Source organism: Podarcis raffonei, chromosome 7, assembly GCF_027172205.1.
Source record: "Podarcis raffonei isolate rPodRaf1 chromosome 7, rPodRaf1.pri, whole genome shotgun sequence".
In the NCBI taxonomy this organism is placed as follows: domain Eukaryota; kingdom Metazoa; phylum Chordata; class Lepidosauria; order Squamata; family Lacertidae; genus Podarcis; species Podarcis raffonei.
Window position 1 is genome coordinate 7,847,977 of NC_070608.1, and position 24,568 is coordinate 7,872,544.

Genomic DNA, 24,568 nt, shown 5'->3' on the forward strand with positions numbered 1-24,568 from the left:
GTTAGCAGAGTTAAAATTTGTAACCTGAGGCATTTGTAACTTGAGGTACCACTGTATCCCTAGTTGGAATGGCAGATGATGGCAAGATTTATAGAGAAGCATTTGCACTTATTACTCCTGATATCTCATGAAAGGATCTGAAAGATGTACGTTATGCTTTATGTCTTGGCTTAATCAGTTGGCCAACAACATGTGACAAGAAGACATCCTTTTACTGGCTGTCAAGATAACCATCAATGAGTTTAGGAGGAGATTCTAGCCATGAAAGTCTTATGTTCTCTAACATTTAATTTCCACAACCTAGCACCCTTACTAGCTGGAATAGAATCTAATAATTCAGTACTATACTTCTCTAGGAACAAACACTTCATATAGCAGAGTTCAGCTGCTGGAATTATGTTTAGTGTTACATAAAATGCAGTATTTAAAATCACATTATGTTTGAGTTGTAAAAATAATGATATATTTTTCTCTGATGTATTTCCACACAAGGGTGGGGCAAGCTAGGTCTTGTGACTTAGATCACAAGTGTTAGGGCTGTAACTTGAGTTTGCATGTTCTAATAGGGTTTTCCTCAGAGCAAAGGTGAACAGAAGCAGCACACAGGCAGTGTCTCTCCCTGGGCATCGGCTGAAGCACAGAGGTGAACAAGAGGGAGAGAATACTTTGGTTTCTAGCTGGATGGCTATATTTTCTTCTGTAAATATGTTTAGAATAATCACACTAGGGCCAGTGTAGATAGAGTTTGTAAGACTGGAACAATTACAAAAGATTTATTGTTTTTGTAACATTGGAACCAAGTTTCAGCAAGGAAAGCTTGAAAACTTATTTTTCTTCTGTTGAAGAATTTATTCTGCACAAGAGTCAGATTAGAGAGAAATATTCTGCTCACAATATATATCTGGCAACAACCAAAAAGTTAAAAATTCATAATAGTCATGCAAATCTTTGGCAGAGCAACCAATGTGACTTTGCAGAGGAGCCTACATTTCATCCATGGAAAGGTCAATGATTTCTGCATACACCTCTTTTCATGCCATATTGAGATAAGCAAGCTATATCATCGCAGCATAAAGAAATATTACAGTCAGACAACAGCATTATTATGTAAGGATCATAAGCGGATTTGAAATGGGACGGTCCATTTCCTGTCCGTTGTCTTCCTCCACATTCAAAGCCCTCTGGAGAATGACCTGCAGGCTCTCCTTGGATCGACCTCGCTTCTTCCTCCCAACCAGAAAATAGATCAAGGGGTTAGCACTGCTGTTTAGGGTGGCACACAGAAAGGCATAATGGTGTAGATCAGGAATGTCAAAAGCTAGAAAATGATTAAGGGCAATAAGGGCATCAAATGGAAAAGCAAGTACAATGAAGAAGAGAAGAGTAAGTAAAATAACCATTAAAAGCCTTCCCCGCTTTCGCTGGCGTGATTTAAAGCAGACTTTGATGAATAAGATCACCGTTGAAATTGTCATCAGTGCAAGGCAAAGCAGGGCAGACAAGAGTAATTGGAGGCTTGCTGTGAAGTAATAGCTAAATATGCTAAATAACTGGAGAATGTAGAGAATTATGGTGAACAGAAAGCAGAGGACCCATATGAGGGAACACACAGTGGTGGACAGATGTGTCGGCCGGTGGCAACGATGCCAAATAGGGAAGAGCACAGACACACATCTGTCAATGCTGATGGCAGTTAGGAGGAGTAGATCAGTGTTGTACGTGAACATTAAGAGATGGAGAGTTATTAAAGAAGCATCTTTGCCTAGACGAGTCAAAGCAATACAATGATATATCTCTACAGTCATGAGGAAGGCAAAGTCAGCAACAGCCAAGTTCAGGATGTAGGTGGTGAACTGGTTCTTCTTAGTGCAGAAGCTAAGAAGCCAGATGGTGGTTCCATTTCCCAAAAATCCAGCACAACAGATAACCAAACTGAACATATAGAAAATAGCTTCTTTCAATGGATTATACCAGTCATTTTCTTGGCCAGTATATGAGCTATTATCATGCTCATAACCTGTCCAAGCCTCCATATCGGAACTGGAAGTCCAGCTACTATTTACCATCATGCTCACTTGCTCCTTGTGGGATCCTTATCTCTTCTTCTGGAGTATGAGTGCCCGCTAAGAGAAATAAAATGTTACAGAGAACATTTCAAGTGGAACAGTTCAAGTGGAATTCCATACATGACCCAGAATGATGTGTTCTTCTCAGTTTGGCTTTGCTCAGAGACTTGAGGGCGGTGCTATTGCAAAGGAATCAGAAAAGGTCATTGTAGTCCATGCTGTCTTACTTCGGTCAAAATCCACTCCCACCAGTAGACACTCTAGCAGATCCCTTTCAATATCCTTCCAGAATAGATGCTGTATAGGGGCATTTCCCTCCATTAACCTATAAGAATAAGATTGGTGGAACATTTTGATTGCCAATGGACACAATGACCCATCACCAGTCCTCTGGGAGACAAATGTCAAAGTAGGTATGGCTGAACCCAACCAATTCATTTCCATTTGCCTCATTAAATATAGCATTGTCTCCTTACAAGGTATTCATTATTTATTCCCCCTTTATTCATGCCCACCCCTTTTGAGATACCATATTGATTTCCACCCCATCCACCCACATCTGCTTTCCCTCTTTCTCTTCCACCCATATGAGAAGGTCTGAAGCTCATGGAGAACATGTCTGCTTTGTATTCAGAAGGTACAAAAACTGACCCCTAGCATTTCCAGGTAGGGAATGTCCTCCCTGAACCATTGAGATCCACTACCAGTCAGGGAAGATAATAATAGTTATTCCGTATCATGCTCCCACCTAGAGCATGAGACTGGTTGAGCAAGAGACTCTTAATCTCAGGGTTGTGAGTTTGAGCTCCACTTTGGCTGAAAGATTCCTGCATTGCAGAGGCTTGGAGTAGATGATCCTCATGTTCCTTTCCAACTCTACAATTCTGTGATTTTATGATGTATTCTACAATACCTGCAAAAACACACAATGTACTTATTGACTCTGGATCCCATGTTCTCTCTCTCCCCTAAGAATCTGCCTTAAAATGAGACCGATCATTGGTCCATCTAGTTCAGTATTGGTCACATTGACTACCAGGCACTCCTAGGGATTTCAAAGAAGGTTGTCTCCGATCCCAGCTGGAGACTAACATGGAGACAACCATATGCAAAGCGGATGCTCTGCACTGATCTACTTGGCCATTTCTTCCTACGTCTTTTCCCATGCATGCTTCTAATTTGCTCTGTCACTAAGCTTCACCCAACCACCCAGAGGGTACTTATTTTACAACTTGCTGACAAAGTATGGATTGGGAGTCTTCAGATATGGTGATCAGAAGACAACAGAGACAAAGTATCCTGCAATAGAATGGTAGGTACTAAGGCCTTAGCAAGGCAATGGGGCACCAATCATTCCTCACAGAAAAATGGAAAAATCTTACCAATCTCATGCCGATCCCACCCATTCTTTGTCTTGGCTTAAGCCGTTTCCCTGCCTCATGTAGCAAGATCATGTTCTTTTAGTGGTTGTGAGGATAAATGCCATCTGGCCTAGGAGGAGGAGACTCTTGTCATTTAAAGACCTATGTCCCCCAATGCCAGTTTGTAATGAGTACTGAAGGGGAAACTGAACACATGTCTCATGTGCTTCTTTATCTGTAACGGCCAAATAAAACATCTCAGGACCTGTCATGATAACAGATACAACCATCCTTGCCCTTTAACGGCAAAAAACATTTGCCCAATATGCACATTTTGTAGGGAGGGGGTGAGCACAGAAGGGAAAATAAGATTTTCCAAAATATCTTGCTGTTTCTTCCCTGTGTGAAATCATAGGTTCTTAAGGATGTTAAAATGAGTTTTTTTAAATTGTAAAAGAGAAAATTTAATAAAAATTATAAAAAGACTCCTGTAGACTGGTGACTGGGAGTAGCCTCTGAGACCATATAGCACCGGTCTTGAAACACCTACACTGGCTCCCAGGACATTTCTGATCACAATTCAAAGTGTTGGTGCTGACCTTTAAAGCCCTAAATGGCCTCGGTCCTGTATACCCAAAGCAGCGTCTCCACCTTCATCGTTCTGCCCGGACACTGAGGTCCAGCGCCGAGGGCCTTCTAGCGGTTCCCTCACTGCGACAAGCCAAGTTACAGGGAACCAGGCAGAGGGCCTTCTCAGCAGTGGCACCCGCCCTGTGGAACGCCCTCCCACCAGATGTCAAAGTGAAAAGCAACTACCAAATTTTAGAAGCCCTGTTTAGGGAAGCTTTTAACGTTTAATAGGTTATTGTATTTTAGTGTTCTGTTGAAAGCCCACCACCGTGGCTGGGGAAACCCAGCCAGATGGGTGGGGTATAAAGAATAAATTATTATTATTATTATTATTATTATTATTATTATTATTTATTTATTTATTTATTTATTTATTTATTTATTTCTACAGATGAACGGGCAATGAGAGTGACAGTTCTTTTCTAGCTACATGTCACTGAAGCCCACCTTAACTTAAGCCGGCTGTCCTCCTTAACAGGAGATTGGGTAAGGCAGACACCCAAGATATATGCAAATACCTTGTGTTCTTTTTAAAACTGAAATTTTATTAAGAAATTTTGTAATACAATGAAAAACAAACTGCATACAATAGGTGGGTGGAGCACAGAAGAAAAATTGAGATAACAAAATATATGACTCCTCCCTTTGTAAAGTAGGATACATTTCAGCTATACAAACCTCAAAATTTTGGAAAAACCCCAGCCTCTTTTTCTGGTGAGCAATAGTCATCAGTGCAGTCCAAGGACACATTACAGCCAGACCAAAGAACTCTTATGAAAGGTTCCTAAGTGGGTTTGAACAAGGAAGGTCCATTTCCTGTCTGTCATTCTCCTCCTCATTCAAAACCCGCTGGAGGATGGCCAGTAGACTCTCCCTAGATTGACCTCCCTTCTTCCTCCCAACCAGAAAATAGAGGAAGGGGTTCACGCAGCTGTTGAGGGAGGCACACAAAAAGGCATAATGTAATAGATCACGAATATTCCAGCCCATGATGGATATGGCAAGAAGAAGGGCATTGAGTGGGAAAGCAAGCACAAGGAAGAAGAGGAGTGTAAGTAAAATAACCGTTAAAAGCCTTCCCCGCTTTCGTGGGTGTGATTTAAAACAGACTTTGATGAAAAGGATCACAGTTGAAATTGTCATAAGTGGGAGGCAAAGCAGTCCAGTCAAGACATATTGGCCTGTTTCTGATAACCAATATGGAAAGGTGTAATATTTTTCAATAATGTAGAGGATTACGCAGAGCAGACAGGAGAGGACCCATATGAGGGCACACACAGTGGTGGACAAATGGGTCGGCCGGACACAGTGATGCCAAATAGGGAAGAGGACAGACAAACATCTGTCAATGCTGATGGCTGTCAGAAGAAGTTGGCCAGTGTTGTATGTGAAGGAGAAGAGACAAAAAGCAATACTATGAAGAACATAATCAGGAAACCAAGTAAAAGCAAAGATCTCTAAGCTCAGGAGGAATACAAAGTCAGCAACAGCCAAATTAAGGATGTAGGTGGTGAACGGTTTCCTCCTAATGTGGAAAACAAGAAGCCAGATGATAGTTCCATTCCCCAAAAATCCCACACAGCAAGTAACTAAAATGAAGACATTTAGTATGAATACTTCAAATGGTTTAGATTGGGAATCTCCTTGGTCATTATATGAGCTATTGTAAGTGTCATTATACTCTTTATATGTCACAGCAACCACAGCAGATTGCAAAGTCCCATTGGTATTTATTTCCATGTTGAATGACGGCATGTGGAATCCTTGTCACCTCTTCTGGAGCACAAGTTTCCTCTAGTAAAAGATCACAAAGATGTTTGACTCAGCTGGAATTCTGTGCAAAACTCAGAATTCTGAGAGCGTGGAGTCCATTGAACAACATATAAACCCACCACATCTGTCTATCAAGTCAAAAGTCATATATGTGCAGTTCTCTGCAATATAACTGAACCACCCACATAGGCCACACCCCTCTGGATTTTTTCTCATTGAGTTTTTTTGGACTTTAGTGAGTTAGTTTACCTGGAAACTTGGTTTGATTGGTGACAAGAGAAGAAGTCAGTACAACGTTCTCTGATCTTCTGGCATTACTGTGTTATACATAATGTCTCTCCGAAATTGGGGTTCAGTCATATTTCTTTTGCTATGACCAAGCTCATCATTTCTGCTTACGAAGAGATATCAGTAAGGATGAAGGAGATGGACTGAGACAGAATGAGAAAGATGCCACCTTGTTTAGGGAAAGATTGATATAAAGTTTTATAGCAGTGAATTTCACTTACCTACTGAACATTCATCAGGTGGGTGGGACTATCTTCCAATGCAGTAAGAGCAGGCTAGGAATGAATGAGTGTGTTCTGAAAGAGAGGTCTGGCAGTAATGTCACATTGTTTCTTATTACGTATAACTCAGTTTTCTTTTTGTTGTTCAGTTTCTAGGCTTCTCCCTAAAATAGAGCAAGCATAGAAGAAAAATTGGGATTAGAAAAGATGTGAGTCCTGTACATTGTATCTCTTCTTTGTCCTCTTTTGTTTTTCACCCAACGTTACAACCCTTGATCTTACCCAGTTTATTCTGCTACATTTGCTAACACTCAAAGGACTCAATGATTCTGGATCTAATGTTCTCCCCTTCCCTCTGTCCCTCTGAACAAAACAATTGCCCTATACTTGCGAGAGCAGAGCTTTTTTTGGCCCAAACTTTTCTCCAATTATTATTATTAATATTAAAAGTCCTGATTGGTTCTCCACTTGGCCAGTCACAAGTGGGCAAGGGAATGGCCCTTCAGGACCTAGCACTCCTCCTTTTCGCAACGTGTGTGTCATCATCACACAACCTCAGGGCTGCTCTGCAAAGTTTGGGGCTTGCATCCCAGCGTGAAGCGGAGCGGGGCCACTTGATGCTGCTGCTTCTGTTGGAAAAACGCCCGCCCGGGAGGGTTGCCAACATCCCAGGCACTCTGGGGCCTTTCTCTGATGGTCACTCTCTGGCTAGAATTCACCCTCAGTCCAGAGAGACCGGCAATAAGGGACACCTGCCTCCTGAGAGGAGCATACTCGCAATCTTCTGCCAATCCATCACAGAAGAAAGAGACAGTCTGAAGTCTACTGCTACTTTATTAAGACTGTACAAACATGTCTGCTCTCCTGAGCAGCATAACACAATTGTCTCCGACTCAACTCCAGCTTCAACTCAGAAGCGAAAGCAACACTCAGTAACTCTCCGGTTACACTGAGAATTGGCTGAGACTTCCTGTCTCACGCTCAGAGACATCACACGATGTCAACACCTCCTCCACCCATGTTGCTGCCAGGTGGTGGTTTCACTTGGCAGTGTATCGCTGGTGAAACTGCTGCCGCTCCTGAGTCCCTTTGCCACCTGCCCCGGTTAAACTGTGTTACTTCCAGCACTGAGAGAGACACTTGCAGCCAGATCAGAAACTTGTTATCCGAAAAGAGCCTTGCGGAAGAAACAAAAGGAAAGCCAAACCCAGCAGGGTATTTGAGGACGGGGAAAACCCTCTCTCTATCCTACTTTCCAGAGATATGATGACGCTCTCTTGAAAAACCGATACCGACTGAGTTAGGAAATGAAAGACGGGGACAAATGTAAAAGTTCAAACTCCAGAAATTCCACGGTAACCGGTGACAGCAGCAACCGAGACAGAGCGATGCGACCCCATTGCTCTCAGAGTGAGGCTAATTTTGGAAGGCAAATTGGAAGGGAAGTGAGGTGAGGAGGTGCTGCCTTTGGGAAGGGTCTGCAGCGGGAATGAAGGGTGTGCATGAAAGGATCTAGAGTGGTAGCTGGAAGGGACCTTGTGGGCAAGGAAGAAAGACTGAAAAGAAGAGGGCGCTTGGAGGGACCTCGGGGATTGTCCCAAATTCTAGACAACCCTAAACGCCCTTTCTAAGAAGTGAGTCTATTGAGTCTATTGAGCGCAGACTTCCTTTGCAATGAACAAGTCATAGGGTTGCACAGAGAGAGATCCCAGGACAGGTTGAATATCCGAAAGGAGAGTGGTGAGGATTTGTCACAGGAAATGGAATGGGGAAGGAACTAGCAGGTGAGGGAAGAAAGAGAAAAGGAGAGTTTTTTATTTTATTTTATTTTATTTTTTTAAAAATTAAAAGTTGAGGTAATTTATTTTATTAATTTTTCTTTTCTCTCATTACAAATATACTTATAACATACAAGTTACACAAACCTCTCTCCCTCCACCCTTTTGGACTTCCCTTGGCTTTCTGATTTATTTACCTCTTTATATATTCTGCTATCTTCTACAAATACCATACATTTTCCTTTTATTACATTACCTATTCCCTATCCATAAAATTGTGAATGCTTATTTAAATCCTACCATCAGATCAATGTTCTTCCTTTGTCTCTGCAAATATAATATAAAAGGTTGCCACTCTTTTTCAAAATCCCTATTGTCCTTTTCCCAAAGTCTGTGAGTCAGCTTTGCCATCTCCTCATAACTCATCAGTTTCTCTTGCCATTGTACTTTGGTTTAGAATTTCTCCAGTCTTCCAATTCTGTGCTAGCAGTATTCTCGCCACTGCCATTGCATACATAAATAGTGTCCTTTTCTCTTTTGGCAGGTCTTGCCCTAAAATACCCAACAGGATGGCTTCTGGTTGTTTAACAAATGCTATTTTAAACGTTGTTTTTTTTTAATTCATTGTAAATCATTTCCCAGTATGCCTTAACCTTTTTACAATCCCACCATATATTATAAAAAGTCCCCTCAACCTCTTTACACCTCCAACATTTCCTCTGTTCATTTTTATATATTTTGGCTAGTTTCACGGGTGAGATATACCATCTATACATCATCTTCATATAATTTTCCTTTAACAATATACAGTCTGTGAATTTCAAATTTACTTTCCAACGTTTTGTCCAATCTCCAAATTGTATGTTGTAGCCTATGTCTTGTGCCCATTTAATCGTTACTGATTTCACTTCCTCATCTTTCATTTCCCATTCCTAAAGGATGCTATACATTTTCATAGAATCATAGAATCATAGAATCATAGAGTTGGAAGAGACCACAAGGGCCATCGAGTCCAACCCCCTGCCAAGCAGGAAACACCATCAGAGCACTCCTGACATATGGTTGTCAAGCCTCTGCTTAAAGACCTCCAAAGAAGGAGACTCCACCACACTCCTTGGCAGCAAATTCCACTGTCGAACAGCTCTTACTGTCAGGAAGTTCTTCCTAATGTTTAGGTGGAATCTTCTTTCTTGTAGTTTGGATCCATTGCTCCGTGTCCGCTTTTCTGGAGCAGCAGAAAACAACCTTTCTCCCTCCTCTATGTGACATCCTTTTATATATTTGAACATGGCTATCATATCACCCCTTAACCTCCTCTTCTCCAGGCTAAACATGCCCAGTTCCCTTAGCCGTTCCTCATAAGGCATCGTTTCCAGGCCTTTGACCATTTTGGTTGCCCTCCTCTGGACACGTTCCAGTTTGTCAATGTCCTTCTTGAACTGTGGTGCCCAGAACTGGACACAGTACTCCAGGTGAGGTCTGACCAGAGCAGAATACAGTGGCACTATTACTTCCCTTGATCTAGATGCTATACTCCTATTGATGCAGCCCAGAATTGCATTGGCTTTTTTAGCTGCCGCGTCACACTGTTGGCTCATGTCAAGTTTGTGGTCAACCAAGACTCCTAGATCCTTTTCACATGTAGTGCTCTCAAGCCAGGTGTCACCCATCTTGTATTTGTGCCTCTCATTTTTTTTGCCCAAGTGCAATACTTTACATTTCTCCCTGTTAAAATTCATCTTGTTTGTTTTGGCCCAGTTCTCTAATCTGTCAAGGTCGTTTTGAAGTGTGTTCCTGTCCTCTGGGGTGTTAGCCACCCCTCCCAGTTTGGTGTCATCTGCAAATTTGATCAGGATGCCCTTGAGTCCATCATCCAAGTCGTTGATAAAGATGTTGAATAAGACCGGGCCCAAGACAGAACCCTGTGGCACCCCACTAGTCACTCTTCTCCAGGATGAAGAGGAACCATTGATGAGCACCCTTTGGGTTCGGTCAGTCAGCCAGTTACAAATCCACTGAGTGGTAGCATAGTCAAGACCGCATTTTACCAGCTTCTTTACAAGAATATCATGGGGCACCTTGTCAAATGCCTTGCTGAAATCAAGGTAGGCTACATCCACTGCGTTCCCTTCATCTACCAGGCTTGTAATTCTGTCAAAAAACGAGATCAGGTTAGTCTGACATGACTTATTTTTCAGAAATCCATGCTGACTATTGGTGATCACAGCATTCCTTTCCAGGTGCTCACAGACTGTTTGCTTAATGATCTGCTCCAGAATCTTCCCTGGTATTGATGTCAGACTGACTGGGCGGTAATTATTTGGGTCCTCTCTTTTCCCCTTTTTGAAAATAGGGACAACATTTGCCCTCCTCCAGTCTGCCGGGACTTCGCCTGTTCTCCAGGAATTCTCAAAGATGACTGCCAGTGGTTCTGAAATCACATCTGCCAGTTCTTTTAATACTCTTGGATGCAGTTCACCTGGCCCTGGAGACTTGAATACATCTAGACTAGCCAAGTATTCTTGTACTATCTCCTTAGTTATTCTGGGCTGTGTTTCCTCTGCTGAATCATTTGCTCCAAATTCTTCAGGTCGGGCATTGTTTTCTTTATCGGAGAAGACTGAGGCAAAGAAGGCATTGAGGAGTTCAGCCCTTTCTGTGTCCCCTGTTTGCATTTCACCATCTTCTCCTCTGAGTGACCCCACTGTTTCTTTGTTCTTCCTTTTGCTACGAACATACCCATAAAAGCCTTTTTTGTTGCTTTTAACCTCTCTAGCAAGCCTGAGTTCATTCTGTGCTTTAGCTTTTCTGACTTTGTGTCTACACGTGCTGGCTATTTGTTTGAATTCCTCTTTGGTGGTTTCCCCCCTTTTCCATTTTTTGTACACATCCTTTTTTAATCTTAACTCAGTTAAAAGTTCTTTAGATAGCCACCCTGGCTTCTTTAGGCACCTTCCATGTTTCCGTCTCATTGGTATTGCCTGAAGTTGTGCTTTTACTATCTCCCTCTTAACAAACTCCCAGCCATCATGAACTCCCTTTCCTTTTAGTATTACTGTCCATGGGATCTCACCATGGGATCTCATTTTCTTTAATAAGTTTGTGTTCTCTTCTCTTACTTCCTTTTGGAATTTTTAAACTGTGTATGGAAAGCCTTTCTTATTATCCTCTTTGAAAATATCTTTTAACTGCCTATGATGTAACCAACTTTGTAGATGTTCCTTTATTTCCTCATATTCTTTCAGTTCCAGTTTCCCTTCCTATTCTACTAACAATTCTCTATATGTCGGCTAATCTCCCTTCCCCCCCCCAATGTTTTAAATGATAATGCTTCAATAGGTGATAACCACCAAGGTGTTTTGGGTTCTAATAGTTCTTTATATTTACCCCATACCTTGAACAACACTCTTCTTATTATATGATTATGAAATCCTTTATGAATTCTTGTTTTTCCGTACCATAGGTAGGCAAGCTATCCAAACTTATTATCGTGTCCTTCCAAGTCTATTATCTATAAGGAGAGAGTTTTTTATTTTATTTTTTAAAAAATCCAATTTATTGTGGAAATAGCAAACTTCTATGCAGTCCCCAACCAAGCAGTTCAGGGACATTGTCCGTAACATTTTGGTCTCGAAGAGTCTAGCTTCTAAATGTGAAGGATTTAGCTTGTTATCTTTGCTCTGAGCACAATCTTGGTTGTAGGAAGCAAAGGAGGAACCAGATCTCGATTTGTATGGAGAAGGTCCCAGGTGTCATTCTTGGCATCTGCAGGTAGGGCTGAGAAAATCCCTGCCTGAAACAGTGGACAGGTGCTGCCAGCCAGTGCCAACCAGCATCTCCCACCTGGCATTCTCCAGATGATTTGGACTACAATTCTCATCATCCCTGACCATTAGTCATGCTGGCTGTGGAGAGTGGGAGTTGGAGTTTGCAGGGTTTCAGGTAGGGAAAAGGTGTGCTATCCAGCAGGTCAAACGAGACCTAATTTTGCTGGTAAGGCTGTTTCTCCCAAACCTCATCTGCCTGTCACACACATGATAACATATGTGATATCAACTGTGGGGCATGTAAAGAATACATGACTAGAAAGGAACTACCAGGAGGTAGGTTTGGAATGTGGAGCTCACTATCAGCTGTTTGGTACAGCCAGCGAGCTCCTTTAAAGTTGTCTCTTTGCTGGATCGATTTGGCTGCAAACTCTGCCTTCAAATGGATGGGTCGCCCCTCTTTTCACACTTGCCAACCTTCTATGATCATAGAATTTTAGAGTTGGAAACCTCCATCTAGTCCAACCCTCTGCACTGCAAGAATTTTTTGCCCAGTTTTGGATAAGATATAAGGATTTGTTAGAAAAGAAAACCCCAAGATGGTTGTCACCAATGGAAGCGAAGGCACAGAAAAAACTCAATATGGAGGCCAAATGGCCAAAATATTGGGAAATTCTGGAACAAGATGGAGACAGAATAAAATTGCAGAGCTTTGAAAAATTGAAAAAAAAAGTGCGAGATTGGCTCCATTATTACCAATTAATGGAGGCATACAAATTGGACAAAAAAAGTTGGTTTCCAGGTGGAAAAATCAAAATTGGAAACAGAATTGTTAGATCCAAAAACCAAGAATTTGTCAAGAATGTATAACTTGCTGTTGAAATGGAACACTCAGGATGAAACGGTGAAATCAGCTATGATTAAATGGGCACAAGATGTTGGACATAACATAATGATGGCTGACTGGGAACAGTTATGGACCACAGGTATGAAATTTACGGCATGTAATGCCTTAAGAGAAAATTTAATGAAAATGATTTATAGGTGGTACATGATACCAGTTAAGCTCGAAAAAATTTACCATTTGCCCGATAATAAATGCTGGAAATGTAATGAGACTGAAGGTACATTCTTTCACCTTTGGTGGACATTCCCAAGGATTAAGAAATTCTGGGAGATGATTTATAATGAAATGAAAAAGGTATTTAAATATACCTTCCTGAAGAAACCAGAGGCCTTTCTCCTGGGCATGGTCGGCCAATTGGTGTTAAAGAAGGATAGAACCTTTTTTATGTATGCAACAACAGCAGCAAGAATACTCATTGCGAAGTATTGGAAGACACAAGATTTACCCACCTGGGAAGAATGGCAGACGAAGTTGATGGACTATATGGAACTGGCGGAAATGACTGGCAGAATCCGAGACCAGGGAGAAGAGTCGGTGGAAGAAGACTGGAAAAAGTTTAAAGACTATTTACAGAAACATTGTAAAATTAATGAATGTTAGAAGAATGTTGGAATGAAGTTATATGGCTTTAGTAGAAATGTTATAAGAAATTAAGTATAAATAGATTAATAGAATATTAAAGGAAAAAATAAGGTTAAAATGTGTTAAGATAATTATAGGATAGAAAACAGGGGATGATGGAAAGGAATTGCTGAAATAATTAATAGAAGTGGAATACAAAAAGGGAGGTGTGAGGAGGTCGTGGAAATATGTGAAAGAAAGATAAGATATTGAATTTTTTTTCTTTTTTGATGTGTTTTTAAATTGTTTTTGTCTTTGTACAGTATTGTTTTTTTGTTCTTTTTTTCTGTAGTGTTTAAATTGTCGTAAAAGTAATAAATATTATTTTTTTTTAAAAAAAGAATTTTTTGCCCAGTGTGGGGCTCAAACCCACGACCCTGAGATCGAGTTTCGTGATCTGCTGATTGAGCTCAGTCTAAAAGGAAGGGGGAAGAAAGCCTGTCTGCAGTGCAGTTTGGATCAAAAACATTATAATTGTATATGATATAAAGGAGATTCCTGTACAGTGGACCTTGGGTTACAAACGCTTCTGGTTACAAACACTTCAGGTTACAAATTCCGCTAACCTGGAAGTAGTTGCTCCATGTTGCAAACTTTGCCCCAGGATGAGAACGGAAATTGCGCCACCGCGGCGTGGCGGCAGTGGGAGGCCCCATTAGCGAAAGTACGCCTCAGGTTAAGAACGGTTTCGGATTAAGAAAGGAGCTCCGGAAAGAATTTAGTTCGTAACCCGAGATAGCACTGTATCCTAATTTACTAGCTAGTTACAGGAAACAAAATTACTGCTTCAGAAGGGTTGTGAGTTTGAGCCCCACTTTTCTTGAAAGATTCTGTATTGCAGGAGCTTGGACAAGATGATGATCATGGTCCCTTCCAACTCTACAATTCTATGATTCTATGATGTATTCTACAATACTTGCAACACACCATGCACTTATTGACTCTGGATCCCAGGTTCTCTCTCTCCCCTAAGAATCTGCCTTAAACTGAGTCTGATCATTGGTGTAGCTAGTTCAGTACTGGTCACATTCACTACCAGACACTCCTAGGGATTTCAAAGAAGGTTGTCTCTGATCCCAGCTGGAGACTAAAATGGAGACACTCCATATGCAAAGCACTGAGGTACGTGGCCATTTCTTCCTCCGTCTTTTCCCATGCATGTTTCTAATTTGCTCTGTCACTAAGCTTCACCCAACCACCCAGAGGGTACTTATTTTACAACTTGCTGACAAAGTATGGATTGGGAGTCTTCAGATATGGTGATCAGAAGACAACAGGGACAAAGTATCTTGCAACAGAATGGTAGGTACTAAGGTCTTAGCAAAGCAATGGGGCACCAATCATTCCTCAAAGAAAAATGGAAAAATCTTACCAATCTCATGCCGATCCCACCCATTCTTTGTCTTGCCTTAATCCATTTCCCTGCCTCATGTAGCAAGATCATGTTCTTTTAGTGGTTGTGAGGATAAATGCCATCTGGCCTAGGAGGAGGAGACTCTTGTCATTTAAAGACCTATGTCCCCAAATGCCAGTTTGTAATGAGTACTGAAGGGGAAACTGAACACATGTCTCATGTGCTTCTTTATCTGTAACGGCCAAATAAAACATCTCAGGACTTGTCATGATAACAGATAAAACCATCCTTGCCCTTTAACGGCAAAAAACATTTGCCCAATATGCACATTTTGTAAGGAGGGGGTGAGCACAGAAGGGAAAATAAGATTTTCTGAAATGTCTTGCTGTTTCTTCCCTGTGTAAAATCATAGGTCAGAAGGTGAGTGGGATGCAAGAGCTGTCGGTTCTTAAGGATGTTAAAGTGAGTTGTTTTTTTTTAATTGTAAAACAGAAAATTTAATAAAAATTATAAAAAGACTCCTTTATTTTTTTCTCCAGGTGAATGTGCAATGAGAGTGACAGTTCTTTGCCAGCTACATGTCACTGAAGCCCACCTTAAGCCAGTGTGGTGTAGTGGTTAAGAGCGGTAAACTTGTAATCTGGGGAACCGGGTTCGCTTCCCTGCTCCTCCACATGCAGCTCCTGGGTGACCTTGGGCCAGTTACACTTCTTTGAAGTCTCTCAGCCCCACGCATCTCACAGAGTGTTTGTTGTGGGGAAGGAAGGGAAAGGAGAATGTTAGCTGCTTTGAAGTCTCTCAGCCCCACTCACCTCACAGACTCCTTCGGGTAGTGATAAAGAGGGATATCAAATCCAAACTCTTCTTCGTCCTCCTTAAAAGGAGATTGGATAAGACACACACCCAAGATATATGCCAATAACATGTGTTCTTTTTTAAAATGAAATTTTATTAAGAAATTTCATAATACAATAAAAAAACAAACTATTCTAATCAAAAAGAAAAGAAACAAAGAGAGAAAGGAATAGTACCATGCTAAGCCCTGTCTCACAAATATATCTTAACTTTTATACCAGACAGAAAAAGGTGTGCCCCCCCAGCTTTTACCCGGGAGTTTCCCTCACCCTGGGAGATCTCCCCTTCCCTGCTTTTCACCCAGGGTCCTTCACTAGCTGTCCATCACCCTCATCTGCATGCAATTATTTCCTTAACCCAGGTAAAGGTAAAGGTAAAGGTACCCCTGCCCGTACGGGCCAGTCTTGACAGACTCTGGGGTTGTGGGCCCATCTCACTCAAGAGGCCGGGGGCCAGCGCTGTCTGGAGACACTTCTGGGTCACGTGGCCAGTGTGACAAGCTGCATCTGGCGAGCCAGCGCAGCACACGGAAATGCCGTTTACCTTCCCACTGGTAAGCGGTCCCTATTTATCTACTTGCACCTGGGGGTGCTTTCGAACTGCTAGGTTGGCAGGTGCTGGGACCGAGCAACGGGAGCGCACCCCGCTGCGGGGAATCGAACCGCCGACCTTTCGATCGGCAAGCCCTAGGCGCTGAGGCTTTTACCCACAGCGCCACCAGCGTCCGACCTTAGCCCAGGACTCAGCCATAAATAAAATGTGTTTTTAAAAACACTTTTAAAAAAGCATTTTCAGAATGGTTTTTATTTATAATAATAATAATAATAATAATAATAATAATAATAATAATAATAATATCTTTATTGTCATTGCCCCCTCTCAGGGACAACGAAATTACTCGACTGCTCCATAAAAAACACTAATTAAAACAATACAGTATAGTACAGCAAGGAAGATTAGATGACTTTCAAAGTCCAGGCTTCCCATTCAGGGCTGAGATCGCTCTGGAGAAGAAGCTGTTCTTAAGACGGCTCGTTCTTGTCTTCATCGTCCTGTATCTCCGTCCCGACGGCAGGAGCTCGAAGAGACAGTGACCAGGATGCGATGGATCTTTTACTATGTCCAGTGCCTTCCTATGGCACCTTGTGGCATAAATCTGCTCTAAGGTGGAGAGTGGGCAGCCAACAATGCTCTCTGCTGCCTTAACAACTCTGCACAACCCCATCCTGTCCTGGGTAGTACAGCTTCCGTACCACACACATAAGCCATAAGTGAGCACGCTCTCAATGGCACAGTGATAGAAGGCAAGCAGCAGTTTCTGCGGAAGATGGTTTTTCCTTAGGATTCTCAAAAAGTACAGTCTCTGCTGCGCCTTCTTCACAAGCCCCCTTGTGTTGACACTCCAGGACAGATCCTCTTGTAATTCAATGCCCAAAAATCTGAACGTTGTTACCCTCTCCACACAGACCCCATCAATCAAAAGTGGCTGGATATTGCTCTTCTGTCTCCTGAAGTCCACCACAAGCTCCTTTGTCTTCCTTGTATTTATGAGCAAGTTGTTAGCTCTGCACCACTCTGTCAGCCGCTCCACCTCATCTCTATAGTGCGTTTCACCCTCCCTTTCAGGGATGAGCCCAATCACGGTTGTGTCATCTGCAAATTTGACAACCCTATTACTAGGGTGAGCAGCGACACAATCGTACGTGTAGAGAATATAAAGGAGCGGACTGAGTACGCATCCCTGTGGTGTTCCTATGTTAGTCTTAAGCATTTTAGAGGTATAAGGGCCCAACCGAACCCTCTGGGAGCGGTCTGACAAAAAGTCCAATATCCACCCACAAAGTGATAACGGAAGCCCCAGATCTTCCAGTTTAGACATCAGACGCTTAGATTATGTGTAGAGTACAGGACAGCAACAAGAGAAAGCAGATATAAACAGGTACAAAAGCAGGGCAAAAAAGAAAATATCATGCATCGTAATGTATATGTCATCAGTTAATGCAAGTGCTTGCCTCAATATGGTATCATTTTTGCTTGTTTATTGAACACAAATATAGACTGATTTTCAGGAAGCCAACTCTTCACATAGCATTGTACAAGTACAAAATGACAACCATCAAAAATACAAAACAGGTGGGTTTTTTATATTAAAAAATGGGCACCAAAAATCCCCACTAGTCATTAAAAATATATATCTGAAGAGTGATAGATGAAGCTGAACACACTACGAAGTGTGTGTGTGTGTGTGTGTGTGTGTGTGTGTGTGTGTGTGGTCTTCAGGAAATGCTTAAATCTCTAAAAGAATGGACCTTGCCTGTTCTTGCAGAGAATTGAAATCAGAAACTCCTGGAATCATACACTCATAGAATTGTGGAGCTGGAAGGGGCATTCAGGGGCATCTGGTCCAACCTCCTGCAATGCAGGAATCTCAACTAAAGCACCACGAGGTTGTTTAATCATACATGGAATTAAATTCTGCAAATGTGGCCTATTTGTATAATTAATAATAATAATAATAATAATAATAATAATAATAATAATAATATATTTATATTCCACCCATCTGGCTGGGCTTCCCTAGCCACTCTGGGTGGCTTCCAAAAAAAATTAAAATACTGTAATACATCAAACATTAAAAGCTTCCCTATACAGATGTCTTCAGATGTCTTCTAAAAGTCTGGTAGCTGTTGTTCTCTTTGACATCTGGTGGGAGGGCATTCCACAGGGAGATCGCCACTACCGACAAGGCCCTCTGCCTGGTTCTGCCTATGATTGCTGACAGGCACCTAAGTAGAGTCTCTGAATTAAGTCATACGGTGCAGGTGGTCTCACAGGAGTGAAGGCAGTCCTTCAAATACCCAAGTTCCAAATCGGCAAGGTTTAAAGGTCACCATCAGAACTTCCAAGTAGACTTTGGTTTGCTGTAGCTAGTGGTGCAGCTGGTACAGTATATTTAAATGGTGTGGAGCCTCTTTCAGCCAAAGGGCTTCATATCTTCATAGCTAACATTTCAGGGGCTGTATACAATAGGTGAGTGGGGCACAGAAGAAAGATTGAGATAACAAAAGACATGATTCTTCCCTTTGTAAAGTAGGATACATTTCAGCTATACAAACCTCAAAATTTTCAACAAAACCCGAGCCTCTTTTTCTGGTGAGCAATAGTCATCAATGCAGTCCAAGGACATATTACAGTCAGACCAAAGAACTCTTATGAAAGGTTCCTAAGTGGGTTTGAACAAGGAGGGTCCATTTCCTGTCTGTCATTCTCCTCCTCATTCAAAACCCGCTGGAGGATGGCCAGTAGACTCTCCCTAGATTGACCTCCCTTCTTCCTCCCAACCAGAAAATAGAGGAAGGGGTTCACGCAGCTGTTGAGGGAGGCACACAAAAAGGCATAATGTAATAGATCACGAATATTCCAGCCCATGATGGATATGGCAAGAAGAAGGGCATTGAGTGGGAAAGCAAGCACAAGGAAGAAGAGGAGTGTAAGTAAAATAACCGTTAAAAGCCTTCCCCGCTTTCGTGGGTGTGATTTAAAACAGACTTTGATGAAAAGGATCACAGTTGAAATTGTCATAAGCGGGAAGCAAAGCAGTCCAGTCAAGACATATTGGCCTGTTTCTGATAACCAATATGGAAAGGTGTAATATTTTTCAATAATGTAGAGGATTACGCAGAGCAGACAGGAGAGGACCCATATGAGGGAACACACAGTGGTGGACAAATGGGTCGGCCGGACACACCGATGCCAAATAGGGAAGAGGACAGACACACATCTGTCAATGCTGATGGCTGTCAGAAGAAGTTGGCCAGTGTTGTATGTGAAGGAGAAGAGACAAAAAGCAATACTATGAAGAACATAATCAGGAAACGGAGTAAAAGCGTAGATCTCTAAGCTCAGGAGGAATGCAAAGTCAGCAACCGCCAAATTAAGGATGTAGGTGGTGAATGGTTTCCTCCTAATGTGGAAACCAAGAAGCCAGATGACAGTTCCATTCCCCAAAAATCCCACACAGCAGATAACTAAAATAAAGCCATATATTATAGATGCTTCATATTCCTTATATTGGAAATTCCCTTGGTCATTATATGAGCTATTATAAGTGCCATTGTACTCTTTATATGTCACAGCATCCACAGTAGATTGCAAAGTCCCATTGATTTGTCTTTCCATGCTGAATGACTGCATGTGGAAATCTTGTGTCTTCTTCTGGAGCAGAAGTTTCCTCTAGGAAATGGAAAGTACCACAAATAAGAATGACTCAGCTGGAATTCTGTGCAAAACCCAGAATTGTGAGAGCCAGGAGCCCATTGAACAACACATAAACCCACAACATCTGTCTATCAAGCCAAAAGTCATATACGTGCAGTTCTTTGCAATATAACTGAATCCCCCACATGGGCCACACCCCTCTGGCTTTTTTCTCATTGAGCTTTTTTTTGGACTTTAGTGAGTTAGTTTACCTGGAAACTGGGTTTGATTGGTGCCAAGAGAAGAAATCAGTAGAGCATTCCCTCGTCATCTGGCATTATTGTCTGATATGTAATGTCTCTCCAGAATTGGGGTTCAATCATATTTCTTTTGCTATTGCCAAGCTCATCTTTCCTGCTTAGGAAGAGATATCAGTAAGGATGAAGGAGATGGGCTGAGACAGAATGAGAAAGAGACCACCTTGATTAGCGAAAGATTGATATAAAGTTTTATAGCAGTGAATTTCACTTACCTACTGCACATTCAACCAGGTGGGTGGGGCTGTCTTCCAATGCAATAAGACCAGGCTAGGCATGAATGAGGGTGTGCCGGAGGTTCTGAAAGAGAGGTCAGGCAGTAATGTCACATTTTTTCTTATTACGTATAACTCAGTTTTCTTTTTGTAGTTCAGTTCCTAGGATTCTCCCCAAAATAGAGCACGCTTTCTGATATGTCTATGTTGGCTCCCCCCCTAACCAAGGAGACTGTTTTTGATGGATGGGAAGCAAACACGTGGGGGAGGGGCAGGGGTTTACCCAAGTAGTAGTAGCACCTTTAAGAAGCAAACATACTTGATAGATAAACAAATGAACAGATACCCCTGTTGGTGGTGATTCAGAAGATTTATATAATTCTCCCCTCCAAATGCCCCAGTCATTTTCCTACTGCAAGGAAACTGAGCATTAGCATTTGGGCTGTTACTTTAGGTGCAATTGAGAGCTGGTGGCATCATACCTTCCTTGCTCTCAGCCTGACCCTATTTTTTTTTTTTTATAATATTTTTATTCAAAAAATTTTCCATATAAACATAACATACATAAACATACATAAACATACAAAAACAAAAACAAAAACAAAACAAAAAACATGTACCATTTCATATCCTAATTTCTTATGCCTTCCTTCCCCGACTTCCTCATGCCTCCCTTTTCTGTATTCCAAATTCTTATCAATTACCCAGCAAATCTTCCCTTATTTTAATTTAAGTTTAAGCTAACCTTCCTTATTCTCCTTGTCTTAACCATTACTAATAGTAACCATTTACTTTCAGTCCATCATCATTCTAACTTTCATTAACTTTGTGATATTTCTTTAAATAGTCCTTGAATTTTTTCCATTCTTCTTGCGCTGTTTCTCTTCCCTGGTTTCGGATTCTGCTCGTCATTTCTGCCAAACCCATGTAGTCTATCACCTTCATCTGCCATTCTTCCAGTGTGGGTAGATCTTTCGTCTTCCAGTACTTCGCAATAAGTATTCTAGCTGCTGTTGTAGCATACATAAAAAAAGTTATATCTGTCTTTAACACCCCTTGGCCAACAATACCCAAGAGAAAGGCCTCTGGTTTCTTGGTGAAAGTATATTTAAATACCTTTTTAAGTTCATTATAGATCATTTCCCAGAATGCCTTAATCTTCGGGCACGTCCACCAAAGGTGAAAAAATGTACCTTCCTTTTCTTTACATTTCCAACATTTATTGTCAGGCAAATGGTAAATCTTTGCAAGCTTGACTGGGGTTATGTACCACCTATAGATCATTTTCATAATATTTTCTCTTAAGGCATTACATGCCGTGAATTTCATCCCGGTGGTCCACAACTTTTCCCAATCAGCAAACAAAATATTATGACCAATGTCCTGAGCCCATTTAATCATAGCTGATTTAACCGTTTCATCTTCTGTATTCCATTTCAGCAGCAAATTATACATTTTTGACAAATTCTTAGTACTGGGTTCTAACAGTTCTGTCTCCAATTTTGATTTTTCCACCTGAAAGCCTATTTTACTGTCCACTTTAAACGCTTCATTTATTTGATGATAGTGCAACCAATCTCTCACCTTCCCTTTTAATTTCTCAAAACTCTGCAATCTCAGTTTGTCCCCTTCCTTTTCCAAAATTTCCCAGTATCTTGGCCACTTAGACTCCATGTTTAACTTTTTAACTGCCTTAGCTTCCATTGGCGACAGCCACCTTGGAGTTTTATTTTCCAGCAAATCTTTATATCTGACCCAAACATTTAATAATGCTTTTCTGACAATATGGTTTTTAAAACTTTTGTGTGCTTTAACCTTGTCATACCACAAGTATGCATGCCACCCAAAAATATTATTAAAACCTTCCAAATCCAAAATGTCTGTGTTTTCAAGAAGCAGCCATTCTTTCAGCCAGCAGAAAGCTGCCGCTTCATAGTACAGTTTAAAATCTGGCAGGGCAAACCCCCCTCTTTCCTTTGAGTCCGTTAATATCTTAAATTTAATTCTGGGCTTTTTGCCCTGCCAGACAAATTTAGATATGTCTTTTTGCCACTTCTTGAAACAGTCCATTTTATCCATTATTTGCAATGCTTGAAACAAAAACAACATTCTTGGCAATACATTCATCTTTATAACTGCAATTCGACCTAACAAGGAAAGCTTAAAATTTGACCAAATCTCCAAGTCTTTTTTCACTTCTGTCCAAGTTTTTTCATAATTATCTTTAAATAAATTCACATTCCTAGCTGTCATATTTATCCCCAAATATTTCACTTTTTTAACCACAGACAACCCCGTCTCATTCTGAAACCTTTCTTTTTCAATCTGTGTTAGATTTTTCTCCAATACCTTTGTTTTTGACTTATTCAGTTTAAATCCTGCCAATTGACCAAACTCTTGGATTATTTCCAAAACTCTTTTCGTACTAGCTTCTGGCTCTTGCAATGTAAGTACTAGGTCATCTGCAAATGCTCTCAGTTTGTATTGTTTAGCTCCGACCTGAATCCCTTTAACCAACTGGTCCCTCCTAATCATATTAAGCAAAACCTCCAGGACCGATATAAAAAGTAATGGGGAGATAGGGCACCCCTGTCGTGTCCCTTTTTCTATCTTGAACTCTTCTGTAACCACATTATTTACAATTAATTTTGCTTTCTGTTCAGAATAAATTGCACCTATACCATTCCCAAACCCTTGGCCTACCCCCATCCCCCGGAGGTTCTTCAACATAAAGCTCCAAGAAATGTTCTCAAAGGCTTTCTCGGCGTCCACGAATATCAGAACAGCCTTAGTATTTATGTTCACTTCCAACTTCTCCAAAATGTCAATAATATTCCTTACATTGTCCGACAAATGTCTTTTCGGGAGAAAGCCCGCTTGGTCTCCATGAATCTCCTCCATCAAAACCCTTTTCAGTCTCTTTGCTAAAACATCGGCAAAGATTTTATAATCCACATTTAGTAACGAGATGGGTCGGTAGTTCTTAAGTTGGGTCTTTTCAGTCTCTGTCTTTGGTATAAGTGTAATATAGGCCTCTCTCCACGTATCGGGTGCCTTCCTCCCCGCCATGATCTCATTGCAGACTTCCTTCAAAGGTTGTATAAGCTCTTCCTTCAAAACTTTGTAATATTTGGAAGTCAGTCCATCCGGTCCAGGTGATTTGCCCAACGTCATATTTTGAATGGCATCTTCTATTTCCTGTGCTGTTATCTCCTGGTTCAAAATTGTCTTACTTTCCTGCGAAATCTTTTTCAGCCCATTTTTCTCGAGGAATTGTTGTATATCTGTTTCTTTTTGCGGCCCTTGTGTGTAAAGTTGTCTAAAGTAGTTCTGAAAACAGTTTCTAATTTCAGCTGGGTTGCTTATATTCTTTCCTTCCACTTCTATGTTTGTTACCGTGTTGAGTTTTTGTCTCTTCTTTATTTGCCAAGCCAGTAGCTTGCCACATTTATCAGCAGATTCAAAAGTCTTTTGTCTCATTTGCTTAATTTTCCACTCTAGTTCTTGATTCGTCAGTTCCATATATTGTGTTTGATAAAATTTAATTTCTCTTAGAATCTCTTGTGATTTTGGCTTCAATCTTAGTTTCTTTTCCCCTTCTCTTATCTTTTCCAAAAAATTTTCCTTCCTCTCGTTTTGTTTTCTTTTCTTCAATGTATTTTGTTGTATCAGAAACCCTCTCATCACGGCTTTGCTTGCGTCCCATACTATTCTTTTTTCTACTTTAGTCCTGAGGTTAATTTCAAAATAGTCTTTCAAAGTTTTTTGGGCCTTCTTGCAAATCTCCTCATCTCTAAGTAAGGTGTCATTCATTCTCCATCTAAAGGAGCCAGTTGTTGTTTGCCTCATCACCATCTTTACTGCATTATGGTCGGAGAAAGTTTTTGTGCAGATTTCCACTCTCTTTATGTTCTGCGCCATATTGCTAGTCACCCAAATTTGGTCGATCCTTGTCCATGTCATTTTGGCTTCAGAAAAGAAGGTTCCCTCTCTTTCTAATGGGTGTTTTGTTCTCCATATATCAATCAAGTCCATATTGTCAGTCATTTCGAAAAAGGTCTTTGGTAGTCTTCCATCTTTTGTTACAACCTGTCTTTGTGCTTTATCCATATTTGTTGAAACTACTCCATTCATGTCTCCCATCATGATTAATTTGTAATCCATATAATCCATCAAAATCTCGTGCAGCTTCTTAAAAAATTCAGCTTTCCCTTCATT

The 24,568-nt window shown here is 41.1% G+C and overlaps 3 protein-coding genes across 3 annotated transcripts; all 3 read right to left on the bottom strand.

The window, feature by feature from the left end:
* Positions 1-1,103: 1,103 nt before the first annotated feature.
* LOC128417292 (mas-related G-protein coupled receptor member H-like) lies at positions 1,104-2,033 on the bottom strand. The gene has a single exon (XM_053395735.1). The coding sequence runs from the start codon at positions 2,031-2,033 to the stop codon at positions 1,104-1,106; it is 930 nt and encodes a 309-aa protein (XP_053251710.1).
* A 2,731-nt stretch (positions 2,034-4,764) lies between these two features.
* Positions 4,765-5,881, bottom strand: LOC128416848 (mas-related G-protein coupled receptor member H-like). The gene has a single exon (XM_053394865.1). It carries the CDS (start codon positions 5,810-5,812, stop codon positions 4,829-4,831), a length of 984 nt encoding a protein of 327 aa, XP_053250840.1. The 5' UTR covers positions 5,813-5,881; the 3' UTR covers positions 4,765-4,828.
* Positions 5,882-18,533: 12,652 nt separating this feature from the next.
* On the bottom strand, positions 18,534-19,848 carry LOC128416849 (mas-related G-protein coupled receptor member H-like). The gene has a single exon (XM_053394867.1). The coding sequence runs from the start codon at positions 19,813-19,815 to the stop codon at positions 18,832-18,834; it is 984 nt and encodes a 327-aa protein (XP_053250842.1). The 5' UTR covers positions 19,816-19,848; the 3' UTR covers positions 18,534-18,831.
* Between the last annotated feature and the right edge of the window lie 4,720 nt (positions 19,849-24,568).

Excerpts from the sequence above, each read along its gene's own strand:
- LOC128417292 (XM_053395735.1), bottom strand. The coding sequence starts at position 2,033 with ATGGAGGCTTGGACAGGTTATGAGCATGATAATAGCTCATATACTGGC.
- LOC128416848 (XM_053394865.1), bottom strand. The coding sequence starts at position 5,812 with ATGCCGTCATTCAACATGGAAATAAATACCAATGGGACTTTGCAATCT.
- LOC128416849 (XM_053394867.1), bottom strand. The coding sequence starts at position 19,815 with ATGCAGTCATTCAGCATGGAAAGACAAATCAATGGGACTTTGCAATCT.